Here is a 25,635-nt window from a genome sequence, read left to right as displayed (position 1 = left end):
GGGGGATTTGCAAACTCAAAATAAAAATGAGCATAAATCACCACTTTTTGGCACATAAATATAAACAATCTGATCCACTATCTTCATTTTCCAGTCAGGTTCAGGAGGGTTTAAAAAACAAAAGAAATCACATAAATATCTGTGTTAATGTGAAGAAGGAGAAAACGGAAAGCTTAAGCATAACAAGTAAACGATTATAAATAAGAGTCTTTCATTTGTAATGCACCAATGTTAGTGTCCCGTTTTTGAAAAGTACACGCATGCTTTTTGACCGGGTTGAAGAAGGAGGTCATGTGATGAAGCATAAAGAGTCCAAGTTTATAGACGCATTGGAGGCTGGTTGGACGGATCAAACACATGACGATGACAAATTCTGCTTAGTCACAAAACTTTCTTTTCCATCTGCAGCTCTCTCTGTTTCTCTTTGATACAGATTTTTATGTGATTTTTTTTTTTTTTTAAAGTTGAACTGAAGTTAAGTTTGAGATAGTTGACCTTTGGGGATTTATTTTGTTCGTGTTAACGTGCTAAAATGTGCTATTAGAGGGAGTGTCATTAGTTTTCAAGGATTTGGGCAGATCATTTGTCCGCCTGCATCATCATCATCATCATCATCAGTGAAACCCTGCTGCATGCGGATGTCCACTATCTGGTCTGTGGGCGGGGAACCATCACAAGTATTTGGCCGCCCTCTCTTCTTTCACTTCTCTCCCGGAGCAGCAGGGTGGCTGCCAAGAACGGGGCCGAGGGTCATGGGTATGTTGGCCCCCCTCCATCCCCCACAACACCCCCCCCCCCCCCCACACACACACACACACACACACACGCACACACACACACACATACACACACCACCACCTAATCCTAATCACCAGTCCTCTTCCTGCCTCCCTTCTCTCTATCGGCCCCCAGACAGATAGGGAGATGAAGCGAGGGGGGGGGGGTGCAGAGGGTCACGGCCTTTAGCGGTGCAGCCACTTGGCCGGAGTGTGTTTGTGTGTTTGCATGCTCCATGTGTGGGCGTGTGTGTGTGTGTGTGCGCGCGCGGTATCACCTCGACCCTCTTTTTGTGTGTCGGAGAGAATTTTGCAAAAATTTTGCGGACAAAGCGGGCGGTGCAAAATGTTTTTTGGTGTGTGGATGTATTTGTGTGTGTGTGTGTGTGTGTGTGTGTGTGTGTGTGTGTGTGTGTGTGTGTGTGTGTGTGTGTGTGTGTGTGTGGGCGTTAGAGAAGCAAAGGTCAAGGTTTGAGAGGTTGGCCGAGGCTCGTTCCCTCTAAAAAAAAACTCAAAAAAAACTCCACCGGCCAAATATGCAGCGGTGAGCAAAGTGAAGCGGTCCGTGGAAACACTATCTCCTAAACCAAAAAAAAGAAGTCACAAATATACAATACATCATGTTTTACAAGTTCACAAGGGGCACGAAAACTTAGCAAACATGCACAAACATTAGCTTAATAAGCGCAGGAGCCATTTTCTACTTTTCATTTGACCAAAACAATCGTTGGAGATGTCCTCCAGAAATATGTAAAAATAAAAAAAAATTAAAAAGCATTTTTCTTTGAGGTTTGAGTTGAGCTGAGCAAAGTAATTTGTGCCCACTAATAACTGTCCATCAGTCATTTTGTCATGATGTAACCCGGCCTGTCACTCGCTCATGTTAAAACAACACCAACATATTCTGTATTGTAACGTTAGCCTTCACCGCGCTTTGGCTTTTTAAGAAGTCGACACTGAGGAGGGCGGCGGGCCAACCCAAACCAGTTACGCTCTTAGTTTACTGAACGTGAACATCCCGGGAGGGTTCTCGCAAAGTGGACGGGGCTTTACTTTTGTTGGACGGGTTCATTGTTATGACATTTTTTACCCTGTTCCTGATTAGTCTCCAAAGGGTTCGAGTCTTTGAGACTTTTTTTTTTTTCTTCTTCTTCTTCTTCTGGTACAAAACGTCTCTGAAAAATAGACCGACCACGATACCGAATCTTCAGGCTTCAGGAAGATGATGTTTCAACCGCATTTTATCAACAAAAACAAAATAACTGGTGTCGAGGTTTTGAGGATTCCTGACGCATCTATACTCTTCACAGCTTCCATAAATCACGCTTTGGGAGTCGTGCTACGTGTGAAAGTGACCGGACGCGTCGCCGAAGAAAAAGAGCTGATCGGACAGAAAAGTACAAATATGAATCAACTCGGATTTCCTCTTCGCACGTTTTCTGATGAACTGAATCTGCAGCAGCTCACAAAACAATGAATTCTGATTATTTGAGATTTCCATCTTGGCTGATTCACCAGGGGAGGGTTCGATGAGTGGAGACGTGTTGCAACACCTCGTCAGACAAAAGTACAGTCGTTCTCTTCACTTACAGAAACGTGGGTTCATGCTCGGTCTGCTGAGCGGTCGGAGAAGGATCCCACGTTTCTGCGTTTCCTCACTAACATTCCCCGAGCGAACTTTAAGGAAGCCAATGTTTGGCTCTTCTCACAGGTTCCCACTGCTCCTCATTCCTAATAGAGCAATTGAACTATCAGACCTATTTTTTTTTTATTTTTTTTTTTTAAAGAAATTGTTTTCTTACTGGCTTCCTTTCCAAGAGTGAAATAAAAAGATTAACGTCTGTGCCTCAAGTGTTAAAGCTGGAAATGAGACGAGGTTATCTGAACGCAGCACGACGACCAAACAGCCGTGGAAACAGACGCCTTTCTCCAAAGAATATACATCATTTAATCCACATAGACAAAACAATCATTTACTGACTGCAACACGAACCTTAATACTAAACTAGCAGTAATCCTGACCCCAACTTTACAAGGAATACTTCTATATTTCTGTAAACACGCTAGTTATCGTTTTTATTTTTTTACGACAATTGGAATGAAAAGATTAACACTCGTTTATGTCCGTTGGATAAAAGTAAACAAGCAGCCAGTTAGCTTAGCTTAGCACAAAGACTGCATGTGGATAATATGGATTGAACAAACAAGAAAAATATGTGTTTATTTAATTAGCTTTACGTGTTCTGGGACAATGCTACGCTCTTTTACTTTGTTAAGCCATTTTTGCGAAACAAAGCTAATCGTCTACTATTTTCATATTTATGAATGTCTATCTATATAATATCATAAAATATTATACATGTATATATATATATCTCATCTCTGGCAGATACGAGTTCAGTCTTTTTATTATGAGGGAAGAAGGTGAAAAGCCAGTCCCCAAAAATGTTGTGCTGTTAATTAATTAAATGAATCAATGAATTGTTTTTATGCCTGAGGGACGCCATACAAGGGTAAACGGCTGCAGAGTACAGAGGTACACTGACTTCATGTCTGCTTAGTAGGTATGTTAGTAATGCAAGTAGTAAAACATCAACCTAATTCTGGGAGTCATTCATAAAAGAGCACTTCAGAGGAGAAAGCTAAAATACAGTAAATCTCCATTATGGCCTTTCAGGCTGCCGTAAAAACTCCATCAGCATTATTCTCAGCTCCAGTAAAATGTTATTATACAACGTGTTTCATATACAAGAACAGCAGAATATACGGTCGGACGCCCGCAACTGCAGGACTTCACTTCATCTAAACTCGTTGACTTCGTACCGATTCCAAAAATTCTCCTTGAACAATGTCACATGTTTTCCAGCGGACGGTTTTCCAAAGTAGAGATAAAAAGGCGTCAAGTTGTTCAACTTCCCACAACATAATGCATTCAACATATTTTTAGAGCCCAGCTCTGCTTTTTTAATCAAAGTACAAAACCCTGAGGCAAACGCTGATTTAAAAAAGATGGCGACAAGAAACAAAGCCAAGTCGGCCCGGACCGGGGCTCATATAACTTTTTATGAAAAGGGTTCCCTGGAGTAAAACAAAAAAAAAAGAAGAAAATGTGCTGTGTGCGATCCTCAGCAGGAGGATTTAAAGAGTACTCCGGTTACAGAGCTGATATATATATATATATATATATATATACATATATATATAAATGTCCTCAGATGACAGAGGGAAACATGCAGCTTTTTGTTTTTGGTGTCCTATCTGCTTGTTATTCCCACTGATGACATCGCACTAATGGATTTATGGGTCCTTGTGACGGTGTCATGCTTGTGAAAGCTTGTAATCGAGCTCTATTACAGCAGTATGAAAGACACGCTGTGGATTGATCGCTCTTCATTATAAATCGGGGGGGGGGGGGGGGGGGAGGTGTGTGGGGGGTGATGTTGCTCTCAGCTATCAGAACGCATTATTACGGCTTTCGTGAAAAACCATAAGCCGTGGATTGTGTTTCTAGAGGCAGAGCCAGTCAATCATATCGCGCTGCTTTTCTTCTTTTTCCCCTCCCTCCTCCGATGTCATACAGGAGAAGTCAGAGCTGCCAAACAGCGGTTGCTCTTCTCACCCCGATGTAAGTCTGAACTCGCCGTGAACCGTCGAAGCCCAGCAAAGGGGGAAACGTCTCTTTCCTCACACCTCTGAGTCGTCCCTCTTTCAAAAGAGTTAAAGGTTTGCAAAACAGGCGCTCCGGCTCCCTCGACAGGCTGCAGACGTACCGTCGTTTGTTTGGTGTGTGGGGTTTTATTTTTGGCATGAGGCCCTGTGATGTCTCTGGGGCTTCATTTTGATGACAGTCATGTGATAAAAGTGGGCGTCTGTGAGTGGAGAGAGAGTGTGAGAGGGAGTAAAAGACACCCCCCCCCCCCTCGAGGACTCATCGTCCTTCCCATTTGTCAAAACCGTCTGCCCTCGTCCCACCCTGGGTTTTCCCCGTGTCGGGCCGCAGAGAGCGAGACGGATGGAGGCGACGGACGGACGGACGGGACGCCCTGAACTCAGACTCACACCAGCCCCCAGTTGATTCATTTGTGATGTGTTTTTTTTTTTGGAGTGTCTTGATGTTCACTGAGGGAATAAGATGATATCAACTGCGATTGTTGCTCGGCTTATAAAAAAAAAAAAAAGATGAGTCTGTTTACAAGATGGCGTCGCGTGCCAAGATTTCTGATTTCCTGCCTGCGTCTTGACAGCCGGCCCGTCTTTCACGTCCATCCCACCCCCCGAGGCGGCGAGTCCACGTCTTGACCCCGTGTCTCTCGACCAACCTTTCTCTCTCTGCTTCTTCCCCGTCCTTCATTCAGGAAGTTTCACCATCCTCCGGGCCGTATCAAATGACTTTGAGTCAAAGAGTTGCCTAATCTGGAAACTCAAACTGCACTTCCTTCATTGGTTTCCACTCCTCAAATCTGCAGATACAAATAATTTATTTTCTTTCCTTTCTCAGAAGTGCTGGTCGTGTTTCAAGCTGGATGTGAAAATTGCCACGAATACAGAACAAAAACGTCCTAATTTCACGATTTCAATCTGAAAAGAAATGAGACGTTGCTGTCGATCGGTGCTTCACCGCCCTTTTAAGCGAAATAGGCCAAATGTACGCAGAGACAACACAGATGGAGACGACGTACCAGTGAGCGGTGTTTCCACAGGGGGGCGAGGATTTCATTCTCCTATCTCAATCTTTCTTTCATTCTGATCCGCGAGCTTAAGCAGTCAAGTGAGTGGATTTATAGACCTGAGGCTTACGGCTTAGTCGTGATTGCTTGAATTGGCTCTGCCTCTGTTAAAATAAATGGTTTTTTTTACTCCTAATGAGAGAATGGGGACATATGGGGGGGGGGGGGTGAGATGATGAAGACAAATCAGAGGCAAAGGGCAGAAAAGAAAAGGTGAAAATGACAGGAAAAGCCTCAAGGAAGCTTTAAATCATGTTTGTGAGTGGCCCTTTAAGCACGTTATGTTTTACAAGAACCACCCCCCCCCCCAAAAAAAAGAAGGTCAAAGTTCAAATCTGGTAGTTGTTAATGCATTTTTAATGCATCCTCTCCAAATGTAAAAGTGAACAAGCTCCTTCTCCTTTTCTATTTCGCTCCCATTTTCTTTTTTCTTCTTCTTTTTTTTTTTTTTTTTTTTTTTAACGGTGTTCAGCTGTAAAAACATTTGAGGAAACTTTATGCTTCCTCATTCAGCTCCGAGTGTAACTGGAGGTTCAATAAAATAAAAAAAATAAAAAAAGAGCGAGAAGGGAAGGAAAAACGGTTGAGGGCAGGATGAGGTTCTCGTCTCGGTGTCTTTACAGCGCCGGCCGCGGGCCAGCCCACGCTCTCTGCAACTCCTTCTTTCTTCTCTCTCCCTCTTTCTTCCTGGCAGAACAGTGAAACTCTGTAAAAATGAATTATGCATCTGAAAAATATGAAATGTGTAGGATTTATACAGCGCACACTGGGGGATATCACATCTGCTACTCTATACGGAGGGAGTTGTTTGGTGTGGTTGCGCACTGACACTGAGAGGTCATCTGTCACGGACAGAGGTGGGCAAAAATATTATTTCATGCTCTTTTAACTTTTTTGATATGGTTTTGATTCGTATTTTAAGAAGTGAACAGAACAGTTTGATATTTTCATCAAACTATGCGGCTTTGATTTCTTGGCAAGAGTTAGTAAAAAAAAAAACAGAGAAATATTGAGACTGCATATTTCTATTTTGATTTTTTAGTTTTTTGTATTACAAGTATTATTTGATTTGATGTAATTCTGTAATTTTATTCATTTCCCCAGAAACTCCTTGGCTGAAGATGCTCAAAATTTAATTTTGTTAAAATGAAAAATAATCCAGTGAACTAATCGTTGCCTGTTGTGGTTCATTTAAGGGCAATCGGTTTCCTAAATTATACTGAGTATGCTCAACTTTTCATTTAAGTCATACTAATTTAATGAATTTAAGTTGCTAACAATTAAAAGCAACAAGTTCATTCACTAATAGTTTTTGAGTTGGAACAACTTAACAAAATTAGATATATATAACCACATTTTTAGGTCAAGTTAGGTGAGTACCTCACAAAATGTAGTAAATCCAACTAAATTATAAGTAAAGATGAGGTAATCTTAAAATTGACACTTCAAAGCATCACGTTTATTTCAAAAGAATTATTTAAGTTGGGAACAACTTCACAAAATGAATTCATATAAAATTATGAGTAAAGTCATCAAGTAAATAAACAATAGTTTTAGCTTCTTATGGGTGTTTAATGGAATCTGCTTACTGGCACCACTTAAGTGTAAGAAAGCAAAGAAGCACATTTCCCAACATGCTCAACTATTTCTTGAAAAATAAAAAGAAGGGACTTTTCTGCCAGCTGTCCCCTGTTGTGTTTGTCTGTTTTGGTTGTTGTTCATTCAGACACTTTTCCATACGACACTGCCACGGGCACATCACACAACATCTAACAAACGAAAGCACTGACTGATCGGTGCGGTCTCAGAAGCCTTCATTTTTTTATTTTATTTTTGTCCTTGAAGTTGGGAAAAAAAAACAACCAGAAGTCACTTGTTGGGTGAACAAAGATGCCAAACAGATTTAAATTAAGGCTGCCGAGACAACAACACACAAAAGGGGATGAAGGTTTACGGCTTTTCCCGGGGCCCCTCCCAGATAAACAAGAATATCCTGACCTGTAATGATATAACACCGAGGCAGACTCACTCGGCAAGCCTAATAAAAAGCCACATTTCCAAGCGAGATCATCCTAAATAATAGCATCACTTGTACTTTTGACTGAGGTTCGGAGTGGAGGGAGGTCATGGGACTTCCTCAATGTGATGGCAAAGCACTAATCTGCCCTGTATGCTCCATTCACACCATTGTTTAGACATTTGAAACGGGGAGCTGCGACGTTACCCCAGGGAATTGTAAATTTGAGGAGTTTAGGAGGAACCATTAATTCCTACTCTTATCTAAAAGTCAGCATGTCTTTGTAGGATCATCCCCTCTCATGCTTGTTTAGTGTTTGTTTATTGGGGGAATATTTTTCTATGAGTCATATTTTAGCTGCTGAAAACTGCAGTAGACAGGATGCATACAACTTAAATACGTGTGGAGCCTGGGAAAAAAAAAAAAGCCTCCCCCCCTCCTCTCTCCTCCCTCCCTCAACTAATCGGTGCTGTAATTTATTACCCGGTAAACACGTGGGAATAGTATTCCAGCGCCACAAGATAAACAACTACTCGACTTCACGCACATCTCGCGATACGGGGACGCTCCCTCTATGCTCGCCTATTGTGAGAGTTTTCCAAGTCTCGCGCGATGTTGGAAGTTTCCCACGCCTGTTGTTGTGGCGTCTGCCCTTTTCGCTCTCCCTCCCTCCCTCCCTCCCTCCCTCTGTTACCCCGCCGCCTCCCCCTTTCTCTCCCTCCCTCCTCCTCCTCCTCCTCTCTCTCTCTCTCTCTCTCTCTCTCTCTCTCTCTCTCCCTCACCACCTCCTCCTCCGTCTCCCTCGTCCCCTGCTCCTCCAGTCTGCTTCTGTTGTCTCGGCGGATTGTTCGGGCTCGGTGGGGAAGAAGGGACGCGACCAGAGAAAACACGGATATCGCGAGTACTGGAGTTTTGGTGAGAGTTTGTGGAAGATGGCGCCTGTTGTGACAGGGTGAGTCTGAGATTCGGGGTCTGACGGTGGGGGAGAGTCGGGGGGAGAGTCGGGGGAGAGAACCGCAACTTACCGCCGCGAAACCCGCTTTCCTGTGACCGGGCTCGGGTCTCCGCGGCGGGGCGCGGAGTTTAGTCCGACAAGTTGAGGAGCGTCTTTGTCTCGGTGTGTGCGTGCGCGTGTTAATGTGTGTGCGTGTGTGTGTGTGTGTGCGCGCGCGCGCGTGTGTGTGTGTGTGTGTGTGTGTGTGTGTGTGTGTGTGTGTGTGTGTGTGTGTTTTTTCTTCGTGAACGTTACTCGCCCGAGCTGACTGTTGCTGCGGTGTTTGGTGAGCTAGCTCCCCCGCTAAAGGCGAGACTTCACCCCCGGTGGTCCCCCCCCTCCTCCTCCTCCTCCTTCTCCTCCACCACCTCCTCCCTCTCCTCCTCCCTCCTTCTCCCCCCCCCCCCCCTCCCCAGACAAACGGTTTGCGCTTGTTAGCTCGGGTTTAAGCTAGCGAGCTACACACAAACCAGTAGACATGTTGTGTTTTTTTTAAATTTTTAAATCTGTAAACAAAAACAACAAACAGTTAACACGTAATAAAATAATAAACAATAAACCGTCCGCTCTGCGTCGTTAAAAACAACAACGTGCTCAGCAGTTAGGCCGGGGCAGCACGTTTATGGATCCCCGACAGCTAGCTGTCCGATAATGGGACGTCAGCTACACACTTCAACACGCTGCGGCTCCGTGACCGAGATGTTTTAGATATTTATATATTTATAACCGTTTTTAATTATTTGATTTGATTTGATCACGTCTTGTAGTTTGTATCTGTACATATGGCTGTAAAATATCCCGAGCTCGGGGGGAGCCACCACACAGTGAATAGCGGTCTACTTTTTAAGAGTCTTTGAGCTCCTTTTAAAATAAATAAATAAAACCCTAATTTTCTGGTTCACAAACAGATGTTTATATCTCCGTGAAAATGCCGTCGTCGGAGTGCATGGTAAGGACAAAACCCTCCGATCAACACCCCGGCCATGTGTCCTTAACCCCATCACCGCTGGAAGGAGCTCCACCACGGGACTGCTCCAGGATCTCCTCTGATCTCCTCTGACCTCCAATATGAGGACAACCAGCTCCTTCACAGAAACAACAAAACACTCCACGTGAGAGTCACATTCAGTGGTTTTCATATTTTAAATTAACAGATCTTTCTTTTTAAAGAGAGTTCATTACACTTTTTTATTTTTTTGAGAGAGAAAGTGGAGGTTATATTTTAGTTTTCCATCAGGACCTGGTTCTCATTATTTATCAGCAGTGTCACGATGTTATCCAGCATTAATAGCTTGTAGTAGTTTAAATTACTTTTCTGCAAACCTGGTTAAAATTATGTGTTTTCACGTTAGATAGATGCAAAAAAAAAAAAGAGAAAGAAAGAAAGAAAGGAAAGAAAGAAAAGCCTTTTTCCCGTTTTTTCCCCCTCACTGTGGAGGGCAGTAATCCCCACAGACAGCTCAGTGGGTGACAGACATTTGCAGGACTCGCTGGAGGTGTGTGTGTGTGTGTGTGTGTGTGTGTGTGTGTGTGTGTGTGTGTGTGTGTGTGTGTGTGTGTGTGTGTGTGTGTGTGTGTGTGTGTGGATTGAGGAGGGGTGGTTTTGCTGTGCATGTTCATTTGGGGCTTTCCAGCAGACCTGAACTGATTTCAGTTGGGGTGGTGGTGGTGGTGGGTGGGGGGGAGCGAGAGGGCAGGCGGGTCAGGTCTGGGTGGCTGGCCACCTGTTCCCAGATGATATCTCCAGATTCGTGTGTGTGTGTGTTTTTCTGTGGGGGGGGGGGGTTTAAACAGAAAATTAAAGTGCCATAAGGGTCTTTTTCAGCTGGTGGCAGACCCTCATTCACAGTAACGGTCGGAGGGCATCGGAGAGCCTAAACGCTGCCCCCCCCCACCCCCCACCCACCCACCCCCACCTCCCCACCCCACCATACTGCCTGGTGAATGGTTCTGGCTTTACACAGGGAGGGGCTCCGTCACCACCGCAGGCTTCTTAATGGTGTCACGGCGGGTTCCTCCCGTATTGCAGTTGAAGGTTTCTGTCTGTCCTCTCTCTTCACCGTCCTCCTTTTAAAGCTGGAATTGTTTCATTTTTATTATCTCATGCCTGTCATAATATGTGTTTTTATTTCAAACGTTGTTTTTTTTTTTTTATTTGGTTTATTCACTGGAAAGTATTTAGTCAAGAAGGTGATCTCGGTTTGTGTCCGGACATCACCCTGACTGCGTTTCATGCTGCGTGTGAAGGATTGCGGTTACTAAATTAATCTGGCATTTAATTTTTGGCGTTTTTATGAAGCAGTGTTTTTAATGCAGAGCTTTTTCCATTCATTCTGTCACCTCCCAGCTTTTGTAGCATGAACTATAGAAACACAAGACAGCTATGATACACCACACAAAATCCATATTTCAGGTTTCAAACCACCAGCGTTTGTGTCGATATTACATCGTAACGTGATATGACACGAGATATCTTCTTGCATGTTGTAATGTCGCCTTTAATGTTGTCTTTTCTGGGTTGTTACGGCCGCATTACAGTAAATTCATGTCATTTTGTGAACTTGCCAGACTTGTTTAGCTGTGCCCGCTGTTTGTGTTTACTAACCTCGTCATTATATCCACATTACTGGTGATTATTTATCCAAATGTAAATTTGTTTGTGCGAGCACCAATAGTCACCCCTACGATATTGTAATATCGTGGTATTTAATTGTTGTCTATGCTGCCCAACCCCTGTAAAAACCACACCACACACTCTCTGTCAGCAGGAAAGGTGGCATAGCAGAGTTTAGCTTGAATTAATATCAGTTACAGTTGATTTAATTATCGGTAATAAAACGATCTGTTTGGTTTCCTTGCAGCATGTCATTCACACGGGAAATATTCTTTAAACCCAAACATACACTACTTTTATATAATACTTTGTTAATATACTATTATACTAAAAAAAAGATATGAAACATGTTGATTTTGTAACCCCCCCCCCCCCCCCCTCCACACCCTCCTTTCTTTGCTAGAGGAGCTGATTGTGATATCTGAAAGAGGAGCACTGTTCACCTGGGATGATAAAATGCATGAAATCACTTATTTCAACACTGCTCTGCCTTTGCCGTGCCCGCGGGGGACGGGATACCATTTAGTCCCCCCCCTCCCCCCCCCCCCCCAACCCCACCCTCTCTGTCCCCCTGCCAAAACCAAAAAAAGAAGAACGGTTGGAGTCTCCGAGGCCAGAAGCCGAGCGTCTCTGAGCCGGTGCAGCGACACCGCTGAGCCGTTCTTTGAGACGCTAAAAACTTGTGTTCTTGTATTTGTTAGCGTGGAGCGTGTGGTTTGAGCTCCGAGGCTGCTTTGATCTGATCGTGTGTGTGTGTGTGTGGTGTGTGTGTGTGTGTGTGTGTGTGTGTGTGTGTGTGCGTGTGTGTGTGTGCGTCCGTTCCCCAGGGTCCTCTCCTCTTCCCTGCTTCCTTTTATAAAAGGAGAGATTCAGAGAGAGCAGCAGATGTCGAAGCGCTGACCTTTATGGTGGCAAAGGCTCGGGCTAGAGTTAAAAGACATGCCGAGCTACCCCACCCCCAGCCCCCCCTCCCCACCACCACCACCACCACCACCCCCCACCTCAAAGCAGCAGCACACACACACACACACACACACACACTCCACTACCTTAGCTGGATAGGTTAATGATGGAGATGATACAAGCCACCTGATCTGTGTCACCTCAGGATCCTGCAGCCTCCAAAGCCTTCTATCCACCCGGAGCTGTGAAAATCTTCAAAGTGTGTGTGTGTGGCATGCGGAGGGAGGTGGGAGGGAGGTGGTGTGTGTGTGTGTGTGTGGGAGGGGGGGGGGCGCCAAAGCAAATGTGCCACCGCCAGACATCTTTGGGGGGAATTTATTGTCGTGCCTACAGTAGCCTATTGTTTTGGGAGTTCATACATATCCATTACTTCACATGATTGAAATATGCCTCCCCCCCTCCCCTCACCCCCTCACCCACCCCACCCACCCCGAAGCCTGTAGTTTCATTCAGGGTTCAGATTCAACTTGTTTGCTCGTGTGACGATGAGGCCTCTTTAAAAAGCACCAACACGCCCTGCTTGACTCAGAGTCTCCTCCTTCTCCTTGTTTCCCGTTCAGGCTGTTTGTGTCTTGTGTGCGTCTCGAGCAGGAGGACAGGGGAGGGGGGGGGGGGGGGTGACCGCAGAAGACACCCGAGGGGGATAGAAATGCTCATTTTTGCGTAATTTCTTTTGGCCCGCCGCCAACTTGGCGCTCCTCATTCTTGGTCTCCGGCCACCTGCTCAAGTGTGCTCAAACCAGATATACCGACTCGGCACAGCGACGGCACTTTTACGCCACTTTCTTTACTGCGAATGCTTTTTCATGACCTTTTCTTCATGTAAGGTGCAAAGTTGAAGGAAGGAGAAAGGCCTGATAACAGGGTTGGATTTCTCGTGCAAAAACCACAACAAGCGGGTGGTGGAGGAGGTGGTGGTGGAGGAGGAGGAGGAGGGGGGGGTTATTTATTTACTTGTGCAAGGCCTGGAATGCAGCATCAGTCTGAGCTCATCGGGTTTTTTTTTTGTCTCCGGCTTGTCCAAAAACCCAAAAACTTCTTCCTGCTGTTTGCTGCGAGGACGACGAGACGGAACATTTCTGATGTAAATCTAAAAGCCGAGTGTGGTTTTGAAAACAGCCCTGGCGTCATGTTTGACGGAGGCCCAAGTCTTCTTCGGTGTTTGTTGTCGTTGGCGTCGGCCAGCACCGCTGAGCTAAGACGAGGCAAAGCGCCTCGACGTGGATGCGACGGCCGGTCGCACCTCTTCGCTTCCTCAGCCTCCTTTCTGCTGTTTGGAGTCATCGCGGCTTCGGCGAAGGGGGGATGGTTAGTTTCTACTGTGTCAGCAGGTTTTTTTTTTGCCCCCCCCCCCCACTTCCACATTCAGGATGTTTCATTCAGAAAAACATGAGCTGACCCCCCCCCCCCCCCCCCCCCCCCCCCCCCCCCCCCCCCCCGTTCCTCCCCCACGTCTGACTCCTGTTTGCTTTCACTGCACTTCAGTGAGCAAACTCTTACCTACTTCCTGTGACGGAGCAGCTGACACTGAGAGGAGGAAACACGAGACCGAGCACCGTGATGCTTTTTGTGAAGAGCGTGGCTGTGTTTGTGTTTGAACTGGGAAAGTCACGCCGAGCCGCCGGTAACACCGTTTCAGGATTCACCGGAGAAGCTCCGGGTAGACAAACTGACTCCGAAGCGTCGTCCCGCTGTCGTCGAACCACGCCGGGCCTCTTCTCATTCAGAGGAAGGTTGCACATATACACAGGATCCCCCCGGGTTGGGAAAGCCCCCTAACGACGCCCCTTAACGACGCCACCTCCCACAGCTGGAAGCAACTGCCGCTCTCGCTGTGTCAGATAAGAAGGGAGCGGCGAGCGGTGTAGTAAAAACCCTCCACAAACAAATGTTATTGCAGCCCCGGGGTTGTTAGTGGCGTCGTATAACATCTGCAGTATCTCTTTGGGTGAAAAGATCACAACTCAGATAAAAACACAAACCAAAAAAAAACAAAACGTGGTGTCCGGTGCTGATCGATCCTCGCAAGGCTCTGAATTGACATTTCACAACAGTCTCATTGATTTTGCTTGATCAATGAATAGCATTAAGGCTACCGGTGTTTGCTGGGATTCTATTGAACATTTGTCCGGCTACGCAAGTAATCAAGGTTATTTTGGTGCAGTATTTCCTCCTATTTGTTTTATTTTTGCAACAGCGTGCTCAAAACGCAGCATTGCATGTCATTATTCTGGTATTTGCGCTGTTTTTAGACCCAAATGTCGCGTATCAGCAGCGCGTTTCTGCAAGTTAGCATCAAGGGAGACCACTGCTGGCACTTGCCCAGGCGAGCGATGGCCGCCCTGGGGAGACGAGCAGTCTGCACCCTCTCCCACCACCACCACCACCACCACCACCACCACCACCCTTCACCCTCCAAAGAGCAAGACGGGCACAAAAAAAATTAAAAAAAGAGTTATCAAGTGTCAGGAAAATATTGAAGGAGAAGAACAAAGAGAGAAAAAGGGGGTTGGGATTCCAGGAAAGGAAAACTGTTATCTCCAAATGTTTCTTTGCATTGTCTGGTTGTTTAAGAAGGCTGCCGGAGAGTTCTGCTGAAGAATCCGCCTGGTGGCATTCCTGTGGCCGTTGACGTCAGGAGGTTTTGGCCTTTGCTTGGAATCACAATGAAGTAATGGACATGTGTGTCGTATTGTGGAACGGTCTATTGATTGTGGTTTAGGAAACAATGCTTTTTTTTTTTTCTTCTCTTCTCCCCCCCTCCTTGAAGAGAGCGTTGTTCATGTTGTGGTTGATCATCTTGCACTTGCGGGCTGCAGTTTGGTGTTCTCCACCGTTACCATGATTTTGGAAGCACTGCTGAAGAATGTATGTGAGGTTTCACATGAGCTCATGGAAGGAAACTAACTTGATTTTTTCTAGTTGGTTTTTTTTTATATATCCACTGGCTTATCCTAAAAAATAAAAAGTCACCAGCAGCGTTTCTCTTTTTATCACCCTTCTGAATTTATTAGGATTTGACCTCAACTATTCCAAACCTCAACCCCAACTCGCCAAAGTGTCTGCTCGACAAATGAACCAGGCTTTGCTTTCATTTACCAGCAGCCAGCTAGTGTTCATTGTGCGTTGTGTTATTATATTCGAAGAATCGCACAAAAAGTTCACATATTTCTTGTGTTTCGTAGCAAACCGGTGCACGCAGTCAGGAAACAATCTGGTTAATGACAGAGTTGCCTTATTTTGGAAAAGGCAGCATGTTTTGAAGAGGAACAAGTAGCAGGAACAACATTCCCCTTCCCCATCACGACAACAAGCCTGAAACCAGACGGCTGTCTTCAGTTGACCAAGTCGTTGCACGCACGCACACACACACACACACACACACACACACACACACACACACACACACACACACACACACACAAGCGTGCTGCGGTCTCTGCATTTGGTTTGGTTTGCTGAGGATCATCTCAGAGCATGTGAGCTAAAGGTCATGTCTCACTCTCCTTCTTCTCTCCGGCTCTGCCAGGAATTCTATTTTTTCTCCCGTTGCAGCTCGTCGGTCCTCCGGTGGTTTCGAGGCGAGGGCAGGGCAAGCCGGCGGTTAGTTTGCTAAATTGAGTTGATAAATGCCCAGAAATTGCGCTCAAATTTTGAGACGGGCCCATTTTTAAAATGTTTTTTTTATTATTATTTTTTTTTAAAGACAAGCAATGTAAACACGAGGGAGGTTTGGTTTGCTTGAGCCAAAGCAATGACAGCTATTTCAATAGGTTTACAAGCAGAACGACTTCCAGAGCTGCGATGATGAATTATTTAACCGTAGAATCAAATGTTTTCGCCAACTATTTTGTATTCGGAAGATTAACTATTATTATTATTATTATTATTATTATTATTTTTCAAGCAAAAATTGGGAAACGGTAGTCAAATGTGAGATTTAGCTCCTTTTCTTTGTTGCACTTCACAGTGACTTAAATAGTTTGACGCAATTGTGTTGTTTTTCGTTGTTTCCGACATTTTATAAACTAAACGCTTTGTACATAATGGAAATAAAACTTGTTTTCAGCTGGAAACGGCGACTGTTTACTCGTTGCCAACAGGAAGTCTTTGGGTTTGACGCTATTGGTCGGACCTGACAAATGGCTGGTGTCTAACTTATAGACTAAACAACTAATACCTGTGATGTTATACCAGCTTTAACATCACGGTAAACTCACCTGTATTCAGGAGAATGGCTCCTCTCACGTTCCCACTTCGACCCCGAACACCTTTTCTTTGAATAAATTCAAGACTTCGCCTTTTTTCTTTCACTGAGTTAAGTGCATCAGATGCAGGTATCATACGAGTCAGGCGAGGGCTCCAAGCAATAATTATTTTCCTTAAAAATGACTCTTATTTCCTAGAATAATTGATTGTTATTTTTCTACGTACTGTAAACAAACAGTGAGGAATATCCTGACGTAGTTTCCCAAGGTCGAACTTTATTTATAATTGTTGCAGGCAAGTAATGAATTAACCAGTTGACAGTTTATTTACTGTCAACCAAAAATATTTCTGCTTTAAATCCAGGCGGAGATTTTGAAAACAGAAAAGTGGCTTTGAGCACGAACCGGTTTCCTTGTTACCTTCTAGCATCAAGCAGCAATGCAAATAAAAGTGACGGAGCCACCGGATGGGTGGGGGTTGGGGTGTGGGGGTGTGGAGGGTGAGTGACAGGTGACACTCGACTTGTGGCCTGCGGTGTTTTTTTTAAGTTGCACTTCTGCTAACAGCCTGGAGTTTAATCCTCCCGGCAGCAGCAGCAGCAGCAGACATGCAGCAGACATGCAGCAGACATGCAGCAGACATGCAGCAGCAGCATGCAGCAGCATGCAGCAGACGTGCAGCAGCATGCAGCAGACATGCAACAGCAGCAGACATGCAGCAGCAGCATGCAGCAGCAGACATGCAGCAGCAGCAGCAGACATGCAGCAGCAGCCCGTGTGGTTAACACCTCCTCTGTCAGATCCACTACCTGCTCCCTCACCCAGAGCTGCTCTGCATCAGAGCTCCAGCTAACACTAGTAGTTGCTGCGGTCGACCTGGACTCCTCTCATAGCCCCCCCCCCCCCCCCACCACCACCACCACCACCACCACCCCTCCTCCGGGTTCCCTCTTGCTCCAGCAGTGAGTCATCAGCTCAGCAGAGAGTGAGAAAGGGGGGAGCAGGGAAAAGGGAGGTTCACTCAGGGTTCAAGGCTCCCTTCGCCTCCTCTCTCGTCTCTCGTCGTGACAGTTCACCCCGAGCGCTCGACCCGTCTCACCCCCTCGACCCGTCTCACCCCCTCGACCCTGACCTCGTGTGCGTCTACGGTTATAGTCACACTTGTCACTTGTGGGCGGCGGTTTGCCCATGAATGTCTAATTTTGTGCGTGATCACGTTGCTGCGGTGTGTTTTTGCAATTCTGTCTTGTGTTTTCTTGTTGTGGTTCTGGCTGTGTATACATCCTATAAAACTCAATGCTGCTTCACTTCCATCTTGTTACGTTGCTGCTACGAGCGAGACGTCTGGGACTCAGATTTCTGTCCTTCCAGGTACTTTTTATTCGACCCCGAACTAAACGCTATTGTGGTTGGATCGTGGTCTGATTATATACACGCGCAGTCCAATACAAACTTTCACTTTTATTATTTTTTTGCCGACACGCCGTAATGAGATTGGATGGTAAAAATCGTGTTTGAAATGATCACACTCTTACTGGAGAGACTTTGTTTGTTTCTACACAATATTTAACTTTTACCAAATACTAAAATAAGACCAGGACGTGAAGATGGAAATCATTTTAATTTTTTTGCTGCGCACCTGGATATGCACCTTCTCTAAATCTGCTGTCTTCTCCACCCAAAGCTGTTAGCGATACTTCTCGTGATCAGTTTTTTTTTTTTTTTTTTTTTTTAAACTATCGCACGATATAGAATCTGAGACCGATCAGTTTTGGGTGGTGACTGATCAGCATCTATTTAGGACGCCTATTATCTGAGGACTGAATGGACGCAGGTGGCAGGCAGTATAGAGGAGCTGCGGGATTCACAAAGAGACTTCATTAAAGATAGAACAAGCATTGAGGGAGTGTGTATGTGTGTGTGTGTGTGTGTGTGTGTGTGTGTGTGTAAAAATGTGAGTCCAAGTTTGGCTCGAACCGGCACACGCTGGAAATTTCATTACTTTGTTTTCGGGGACGTATTATATGTGCGCACAAGTAATGGAGTATGTACTCGCTCAGTATGTTCCAGCCTCTGCGCCAGATTACACTCGTTAAAAGTGTACAGTTGGTGTGCGAGTAAGTGTACGTCTAGATGTCCTATTGATTGTGTGCCAGGCCGAGAAGAGTTTATAAAAAAAAAAATTAAAAAAAATGGCTGTCCAGAGAGCCTCCATATGGAGCATTGATGTTGGAGAGTGTGGTCAAGAAGAAGAAGAAGAAGGAGGAGGAGGAGGAGGAGGAGGAGGAGGGGAGAGATGGAGGGAAGGAAAGCGGAGAGAGAGAGAGACACAGAACGAGGAGGCCCTATTTTTTGGTTTTTCTGCCTCTGTTATTAAGCTCTCCCATGTCAAAGACAGATGGAGCTGGTGCCATGTGTGTGTATGTACGCAGCCACTTGCAAGTGCACACTGATGCGACCCACCCAACTCTACACACACACACACACACACACACACACACACACACACACACACACACACACACACACACACACACACACACACACACACACCGAGCCCTGCCCTTGGTTCTGCCCCCCAGCGGGGCGTCTCAGGGCGGCTACCAGACCTCTGCCATCTGCAGCCAGTCAGCCTTGAGGGTCGACAGCTCATCAGCAGTCAGTTAACTCTCTCTGCTCGTATCTCATCCCACGCACATGAAACCCCCTCTTTTTTTATTTTATGTTTTATTCCTCGTAAAACATCATTTTCGGAGCTTTTTGTGATTCTTATCACGACGTCCTTCGACGGAGTGACACTTGGCTGGTCTTCGGTCGGCGGTTTTGCCACCTCGCAACCGGGGAAATTTGAACATGACATCACACGGAGGAGCAAACTAAGCTGAAGTACAGTCAGCATGTAAAAAAAAAAAAAGTCCAATATTTTGTCACAGATGACGGAGGTTAGAGAGAATTTTGACCTTCAAATTCATTTGTTTTTCAAAGCAAATAAATGATATTTTCATGTTTTCATGAAAAAACTTGCAGCTGATGTTTTGTGTCCTTTTTACTGTCTAATGAAGGTAAAAATATAAATATCTTAACTCATCTTTCTCTGTTCTTTTATATGTTCTTTGGTGATTTTACTAAAATTAAAGATGGTGACATTATTTGTTGTGACTCTGACCCCCCCTCCCCCTCCATCTCACCACCTCCCCCTCCATCTCCCTCCCCACCCACCCAACCCTGCTACTCGCTGGCTGCTAGCAGTTGTTGGCATGCGCTTTGGCACATGCCGTGCAGCGGTGCCAAACCCGGCAGCGAGCCTCCGACTCCGGCCACGTCTCTCTGTTGTCTCGGTCGCCCGTCTGGGGAACTTTCTCCATTTACGTCCTTTCTCATTGTCCTTCTTGGCTCCCCCCTCCACCCCCCCCCCCCTCCTCCCCCAACAGTTATGTTGTGTTTTTTTTTTTTTTTTTTCCCTCAATGATTAAATATGTGCTTGAAAGATGTGTGCGTAATAGCCGTGCTGCGGGCCACACGCATGACAGCACTGTGCTGCTGAGGAAGTGTGTGTGTATTAGCGGGAAAAGGCTGATGTTTATGTTATGTGTGTGTGTGTGTGTGTGTGTGTGTGTGTGTGTGTGTGTGTGTGGTGTGTGTGTGTGTGTGTGTCGGGGCTGTGACATCAGCATGCAGGTATTTTTCAATGCCAGCGGGCTTGAATTTCCTAATTTCTCTCACTTCACTTGAGCGCACACACACACACACACACACACACACACACACACACACACACACACACACACACACATGCGCGTACAGCATAGCATTCACTTGCTTGGTGAGACTTGTTATTTCCACCCATTTCTCTCCGTCAGGTCTTGAAGTTTTGAGAACACGTCACCTGCAGGTAACAAGGCGAGCGTTGTCTCCACCTCGGCCTCCTCCTGTCTGTCACGGCGCTGACTCTTGGCTCGGGTTCGCCCAGGTGAGGCCTCGGGCCATGTTTGAACTCCCAAAACTCTTTTTACGAGCCCTTTTAATTCATCTGGAAACTTCCAGCGCATCATTTTTTTGCCGTACTTATTGTGTCTGGCAAATGTCAGTGTTTCTCATCAGCAGGTGTCAGTTTTATGTCGGCTGCACAAAACCTGGTTGTCAGTCTCGTCCTGGCTTCACACGGTGAGGTCACGAACCCGTCGCGCACTTCGCGGGATGAATGCGCGACCTGCTAGACTGCTGCAGGTGTTAGTTTATGAAAACAAACAAGAAAAAGAAAAGTCTCTTCAGACTTCATTGAAACATGTTTACAACACCTTCCTTTTAATAATTCTTCACCGGGGATGTCGCCTGAAGAAACTTCAATCGGTCTGTAAACATGATGGAAGATGATCGCACATTTTGAATTAAAAAAAAAGTAAAATGTGTTGAAGGAACGGCCATGTAGATTGGAGGGACACGGCCGTCCTGCTAACACAGACAGTGAAAGTGTTGACAGATCACGCACTGAATCTATTTATAAAACTGCTGTTGATTCTCGTGTTGTTCTCCTTTTCATGGCACTTGTTTCTCTTTTTTTTTTTTTTTTTTTTTTTTTTTTTTTTTTTTTTTACTTTTTCCACTGACCATTATGAAAAAATGGGGAACAAAGTAAAGTAAAAGCAGTCGAGGATAATTTGGCCAATCTGGAGCCTGATACGCCTCCCCCCCAAAAAATGTGTGATTAGCATTAGCTTGTAGCGGTAGCTCGCACTACAAACCCTGTTTGAGACAAAACACAATTTTTAACTCGCCTAACAGTTAATGCTTCAAAAGGGAAAAGATTCAGACTTCTCCGCTGTGACTTCATCCACTTTCACTCCCCTTATTTTGTTTCCATCATAGTACACTTAAGTGCAAACAGCTGACGGCGCCGGTCCGCCTCCATGTTTGTTTTGCTCTGAAGTCACGCAGGTTTCTGAGATCTGACGTCGCTACTCTGAATTTGTTTTAACCGTTCGTCGTCTGGTGGGCGTCTTCTTACCACAATAATATTAGAAATCGCTCGTTATATCTGCTTATATTTGAAAATCATCTGGTGTTGACTGTCAGGAATTAGTGGAGCCGGCAGACACGGAGAAAAGCTCTTAAACTTTGTCGTTTCATTTTCACTTTTGCATACAAAGCTGCTGTCAATCACGACGGATCACGTAACTACAAAAAAAACACCAAATGGTTATTTACTGTTTCTAAACATACTGCTTACGTTTCTAGTTGTATTTCATCAGGAGCCCCTTTTTGATTTTTGGCTGCGTTATTTCGGAGCGTAAACTCGTGACGGTGAAGTTGTAGACGATGAAAGGAAGTATTTATTCTCTGGTAACTCCTGCTGAGCACCTTGTTTTCCCGGCGACGGTTTAGATCAGGGTTTTGGTATATTTGATGTCACCCAGACGGCCCACGGCTACAGAGACCGGTGGACGCCGTGAGCGGAGAGCGCCGTTGATAATGAAGTGTGCAGCCACTCCGAGGAGTCGTGATATCTGCTATCAGCCCTCAGGCAGGGAAACCAGACACCTTTTTAAAGGCCTAATCCCTCCTCCCTCCCTCCTCCTCCTCCTCCTTCCTCCTCCCTCCTCACCGCTGGTTGATGCTGTTCACACAGGGCCTACGTCAGACTGCTCTTGACCCACTCGTCTGGTGTCCAAGTGCGACAGATGCATGAAAAAACAGTTTAATTATGCGGAGGATGAAATTTACACCTCTTTTTTTTGTATCCGTGTTATTTTAAAGTCAAAGTGCCTTAAAATATGTTGACTTATTATAAAGTCATGACGATATCTGTTAAAAAAAAAGAAGTCATCTTGTATGACCATCTTGTAATCAGCGCTCCATGATCATTATTTAATTCTACATGATGTTTGAGAAGTGTTTCCTCTGGACAGATGGAGCTTCGCTCATCTGCTTAGGAGAATCCAATATTGTAGAAAGTGGTTTAAGGGCAGACCCATTGTTGTGTGGTAGTATAATCTGGATCAGGACACACACACACACACACACACACACACACACACACACACACCGGTGCATGAACACACTGCCTGCTGGTTGACCCCCAGAGGCTGCACCCTCACCTTCGACCTCGAGCATATGAATGATGGGAGTCTGGCGTCTGTGTGTTGTGTTTCGTTCCCCCGGGAAGTTCCGGCTCTACAGAAGATAGATCTGTGGTGTGTGTGTGTGTGTGTGTGTGTGTGTGTCTGTCTGAAATCTAGACAAAACGTGAAAGTGCTCGGCCAAAGATGTCACAGTTTATCATTCCCGCGGCATCAGAGATCGAGTTTCAATCACGAAGCCAAAACTATTTACTTTATTTCAGCAGATGAGCTTTGAATGTTTTGATGTTACTCTCCAAGTTTGTGATCGTCTCCTCAGGGTTGTGTGTGGATTTTATATCCAGCTCTGATCTTTTTAATATTTTGTAATCTTATTACATTTGTGAAAAGACGACCATGCTTTTAGTTAATGTTCATTTAGAAGTTTTCGTCTGAATCCTTTAGTTTCGTACCCTCCTACAGCTGGTAGCAAGCAAAACCTCCTTTTTTTTTTAAAAATTCGCTCGGCGCAATTTGATCTTTCTTCGACCATTCACGCCTTACCGCCACCTTCTGGCAGGAGGAAGGCATTACACCCGGGTGCCGGTAGAAACAGGAAATAAGGAAGAACGAAGGTCGCACGTAGTAATAGATTTTTGGAGATTAAAATTCGTGACGCATCGCTAGTACGAATATTCAAGATAAACAACAGCTGGTGTTACAGTTGTAGGAAACGCTTCTGCACCGTTTTGAAATCAAAATGAATCACCGACAAAATTCGTGCAGATCCGAGGTCAACTTTTGTGTTCATGTATTCGGCTCTCACATCTTCTGATACTGTTCATCTGATTTAATAAAGGGCTGATTTAACTTCACATCGGCTGTTTAGAAGTTAGTTTTCAAGTAGAAATGAAGTGATTATCTTTCAGGATTTCCTCCCACCGATAGTCGACCCCACGACCTCCTCAGTTGTGGCACGTTTTTTTTTTTTTTTTTTTTTGCATCCTTGTTGTCAACTTTGCCTCAAAAATATCAACGTAGCTCGTCAGCGGGGAGAAATGTTCTTCCTGCGTTCTCGTTCGGTGTCTGAGAGGAGAGATTTTTGCAGTTATGTGTGAAGTTCACCTCCAAACATGTTGCATGTGTTGGGTGGACGTGGTTTCTGTTGCTTGTCGGTGGTTTTCGGGGGAAACGTGGTCACGTGATCCGGCAGAGTTATTCTCAGAGCTTCTCACCTCCCTGTCAGGTATGTGTGACGTGCTGCCGTGTGGCTCCATAACACGCCGGCATGTTGGGTTGCAAGAGCTCCTATAAAATCCAGTTCTATTTTAGCAGGGGATGCATATTATTTTTATGAATTTTATTGATTGATAATCAAACACTCGAAGATGTCGGCTAACATGAATTACTGCAACAGCTGCCGTGTTTATTTCCTGTTAAGTGTTTTTGAATTTGTGTGGGTATGAAATGTGTTATATAAAGTGGCCTCGCTTTACTTTTACACGTGAAAAAGTTTGTGTGAAGAAGAGAAAACCCTAACTTTGCTCCCGTTTTGATTTCTCAGAGACGTTTCAGATTCACGCCTGAGCAACAGAGCAAAGAGCTGATGTGTGCTTGTGCGTGTTTTTATTTTTTTTAGCGATCGTGCATGCGTCTTTCCCGTCTGGCACACGGCGCTGAGGACATGTCAGGGTGTGTATTTCTGTCTCTTCTGAGCCTTCGACTGTTGCTGTGTGTTTTTTTTGTGTTTTTTTTCCGCTCTGCGCTGTTTGGACTGTCAGTCACAGCTGTCAAACACATCCCCCGTATGAACGGCAGGCTGAGTTCACACTCTCTCAATCAACCCCCCGTTGCGTGTGCGTGCGTTGACGTGTGCGTGCGTTGACGTGTGCGAAAAGCGTGTTTTGTGTGTTAGCGTGTGGAAGTGGGTGGTCGATCCCTCTATTCATAGCGACCGCCGGCCCTCTCTGTCACCGATACCTCGTGTGTCACGGTACCCCTCAAAGAACGAGGACGTTTCCCCATCCAGAGGTACATTTTATTCTCTTGCCGACGCGTCAGAGCCGTGCAGATGTGCTTCTGTAGTAGTTTTAACTTGCGTGGACATCCGAGCGTTTAGTTTGTTCCTGTAGTAAAGATCGGCTGAACTTCTGTCCGCTGTAGAAGAAGGAGTTCAGCCGGGTTGTAAAAAGCCAGACGTTGATTTTAAACTTGCCAGTTTAAGGTGCTTATTCTGTTATAATTTAAAATAAAACAGCATTTTTTAAAATATTAGATCTGATTAAAAACAAGATGCCGCCTGAGTTGTCCATCTCTGTTGTTAATATTTAGAAAAGTCCTCTTCAGGGCCTCAACTCACATTCATTATCATTATTGACTGGTCTGCTGATTATTTTCTCAATTAAATGTTTTCTTTATTAATGTGTTTCAAAACTGTTCATTTTGCTTATTTGATCAACCAAACTGTCCGAAGGTTATCTGTTTCATATCAAGGCAAAATTTAAAAAAAACCCTGCTGAAACCAGCAAATACAAGACGGCAATACATCAATTTAGCATAATCGAATAAATCAGCTGCTCGTTTCAGTTCTGGTTTTCATCACAGATTACAGATTATATAATAAAAGTGTATAAATCAATGGACTCTCGCCTAGCAGAGGTGTAACATTTACATCTAAATATAATCTCTTTTTATTTTTCTGGCAAAGTTGTATGTTTATAAAAAGGGATTTGCATTTCAATGTAAAAATATGATTCCATTATACTATTAGAGTATGAACCGAGTATTAACGCCCCGCTGCAGAGCGTGGCAGCGTTGGTTTCTTCTTCTCCTGATGTTTAATGGCGGCTGGCAGACAGCTTGTAGGTGTTTTACCACCAAAAGGAGCAACGCATCACAACCAGGCACATGGAAAAACTGGGGAAATAACAAAAGCACAATAGTCGCATATGCGAGTTTAATGACTATTTGAATATTAAATCCCCAAAAATACATAATGTTGGAAAAAAATTATAAAAAAATAAAAAAGGAGGTTTATTAATGCTGATATGTGAGGATATCGACCCTAAACTGAGATGACGGACTGATCTGTGTCTGGCCGTCTGCCGTCGCTGGTCCAGATTTATTTGATTTAATTTTTGAGGAGATGCTCGCTATGACTTGTGGTTGCGTGTGTTTTAGTGAAACAGCCCTGCGGGGAGGTTTAGCGTTGAGTTTCACTCCGTCGTAGCTGCTGGTTAGAGGTGTTGGGTTTTAATAAGATACCACAGAATTATGGTCT

At 44.9% G+C, this 25,635-nt stretch overlaps 1 protein-coding gene across 1 annotated transcript in view; it reads left to right on the top strand.

The window, feature by feature from the left end:
* Positions 1-8,304: 8,304 nt before the first annotated feature.
* The window catches only part of rbpjb (recombination signal binding protein for immunoglobulin kappa J region b), a 42,192-nt gene continuing 24,861 nt past the window's right edge, over positions 8,305-25,635 (top strand). Inside the window, exon 1 of the mRNA XM_069169797.1 lies at positions 8,305-8,472. Coding sequence (XP_069025898.1) covers positions 8,453-8,472 — 20 coding nt within the window. The 5' untranslated portion in view covers positions 8,305-8,452. The remainder of the gene's footprint in view (positions 8,473-25,635) is intronic.

This window comes from Embiotoca jacksoni, unplaced genomic scaffold (assembly GCF_022577435.1).
Source record: "Embiotoca jacksoni isolate LCO1_2020_lvr unplaced genomic scaffold, fEmbJac1.0.p SCAF_47, whole genome shotgun sequence".
NCBI lineage: Eukaryota > Metazoa > Chordata > Actinopteri > Embiotocidae > Embiotoca > Embiotoca jacksoni.
This window is presented reverse-complemented; position numbering and strand designations above follow the sequence as displayed.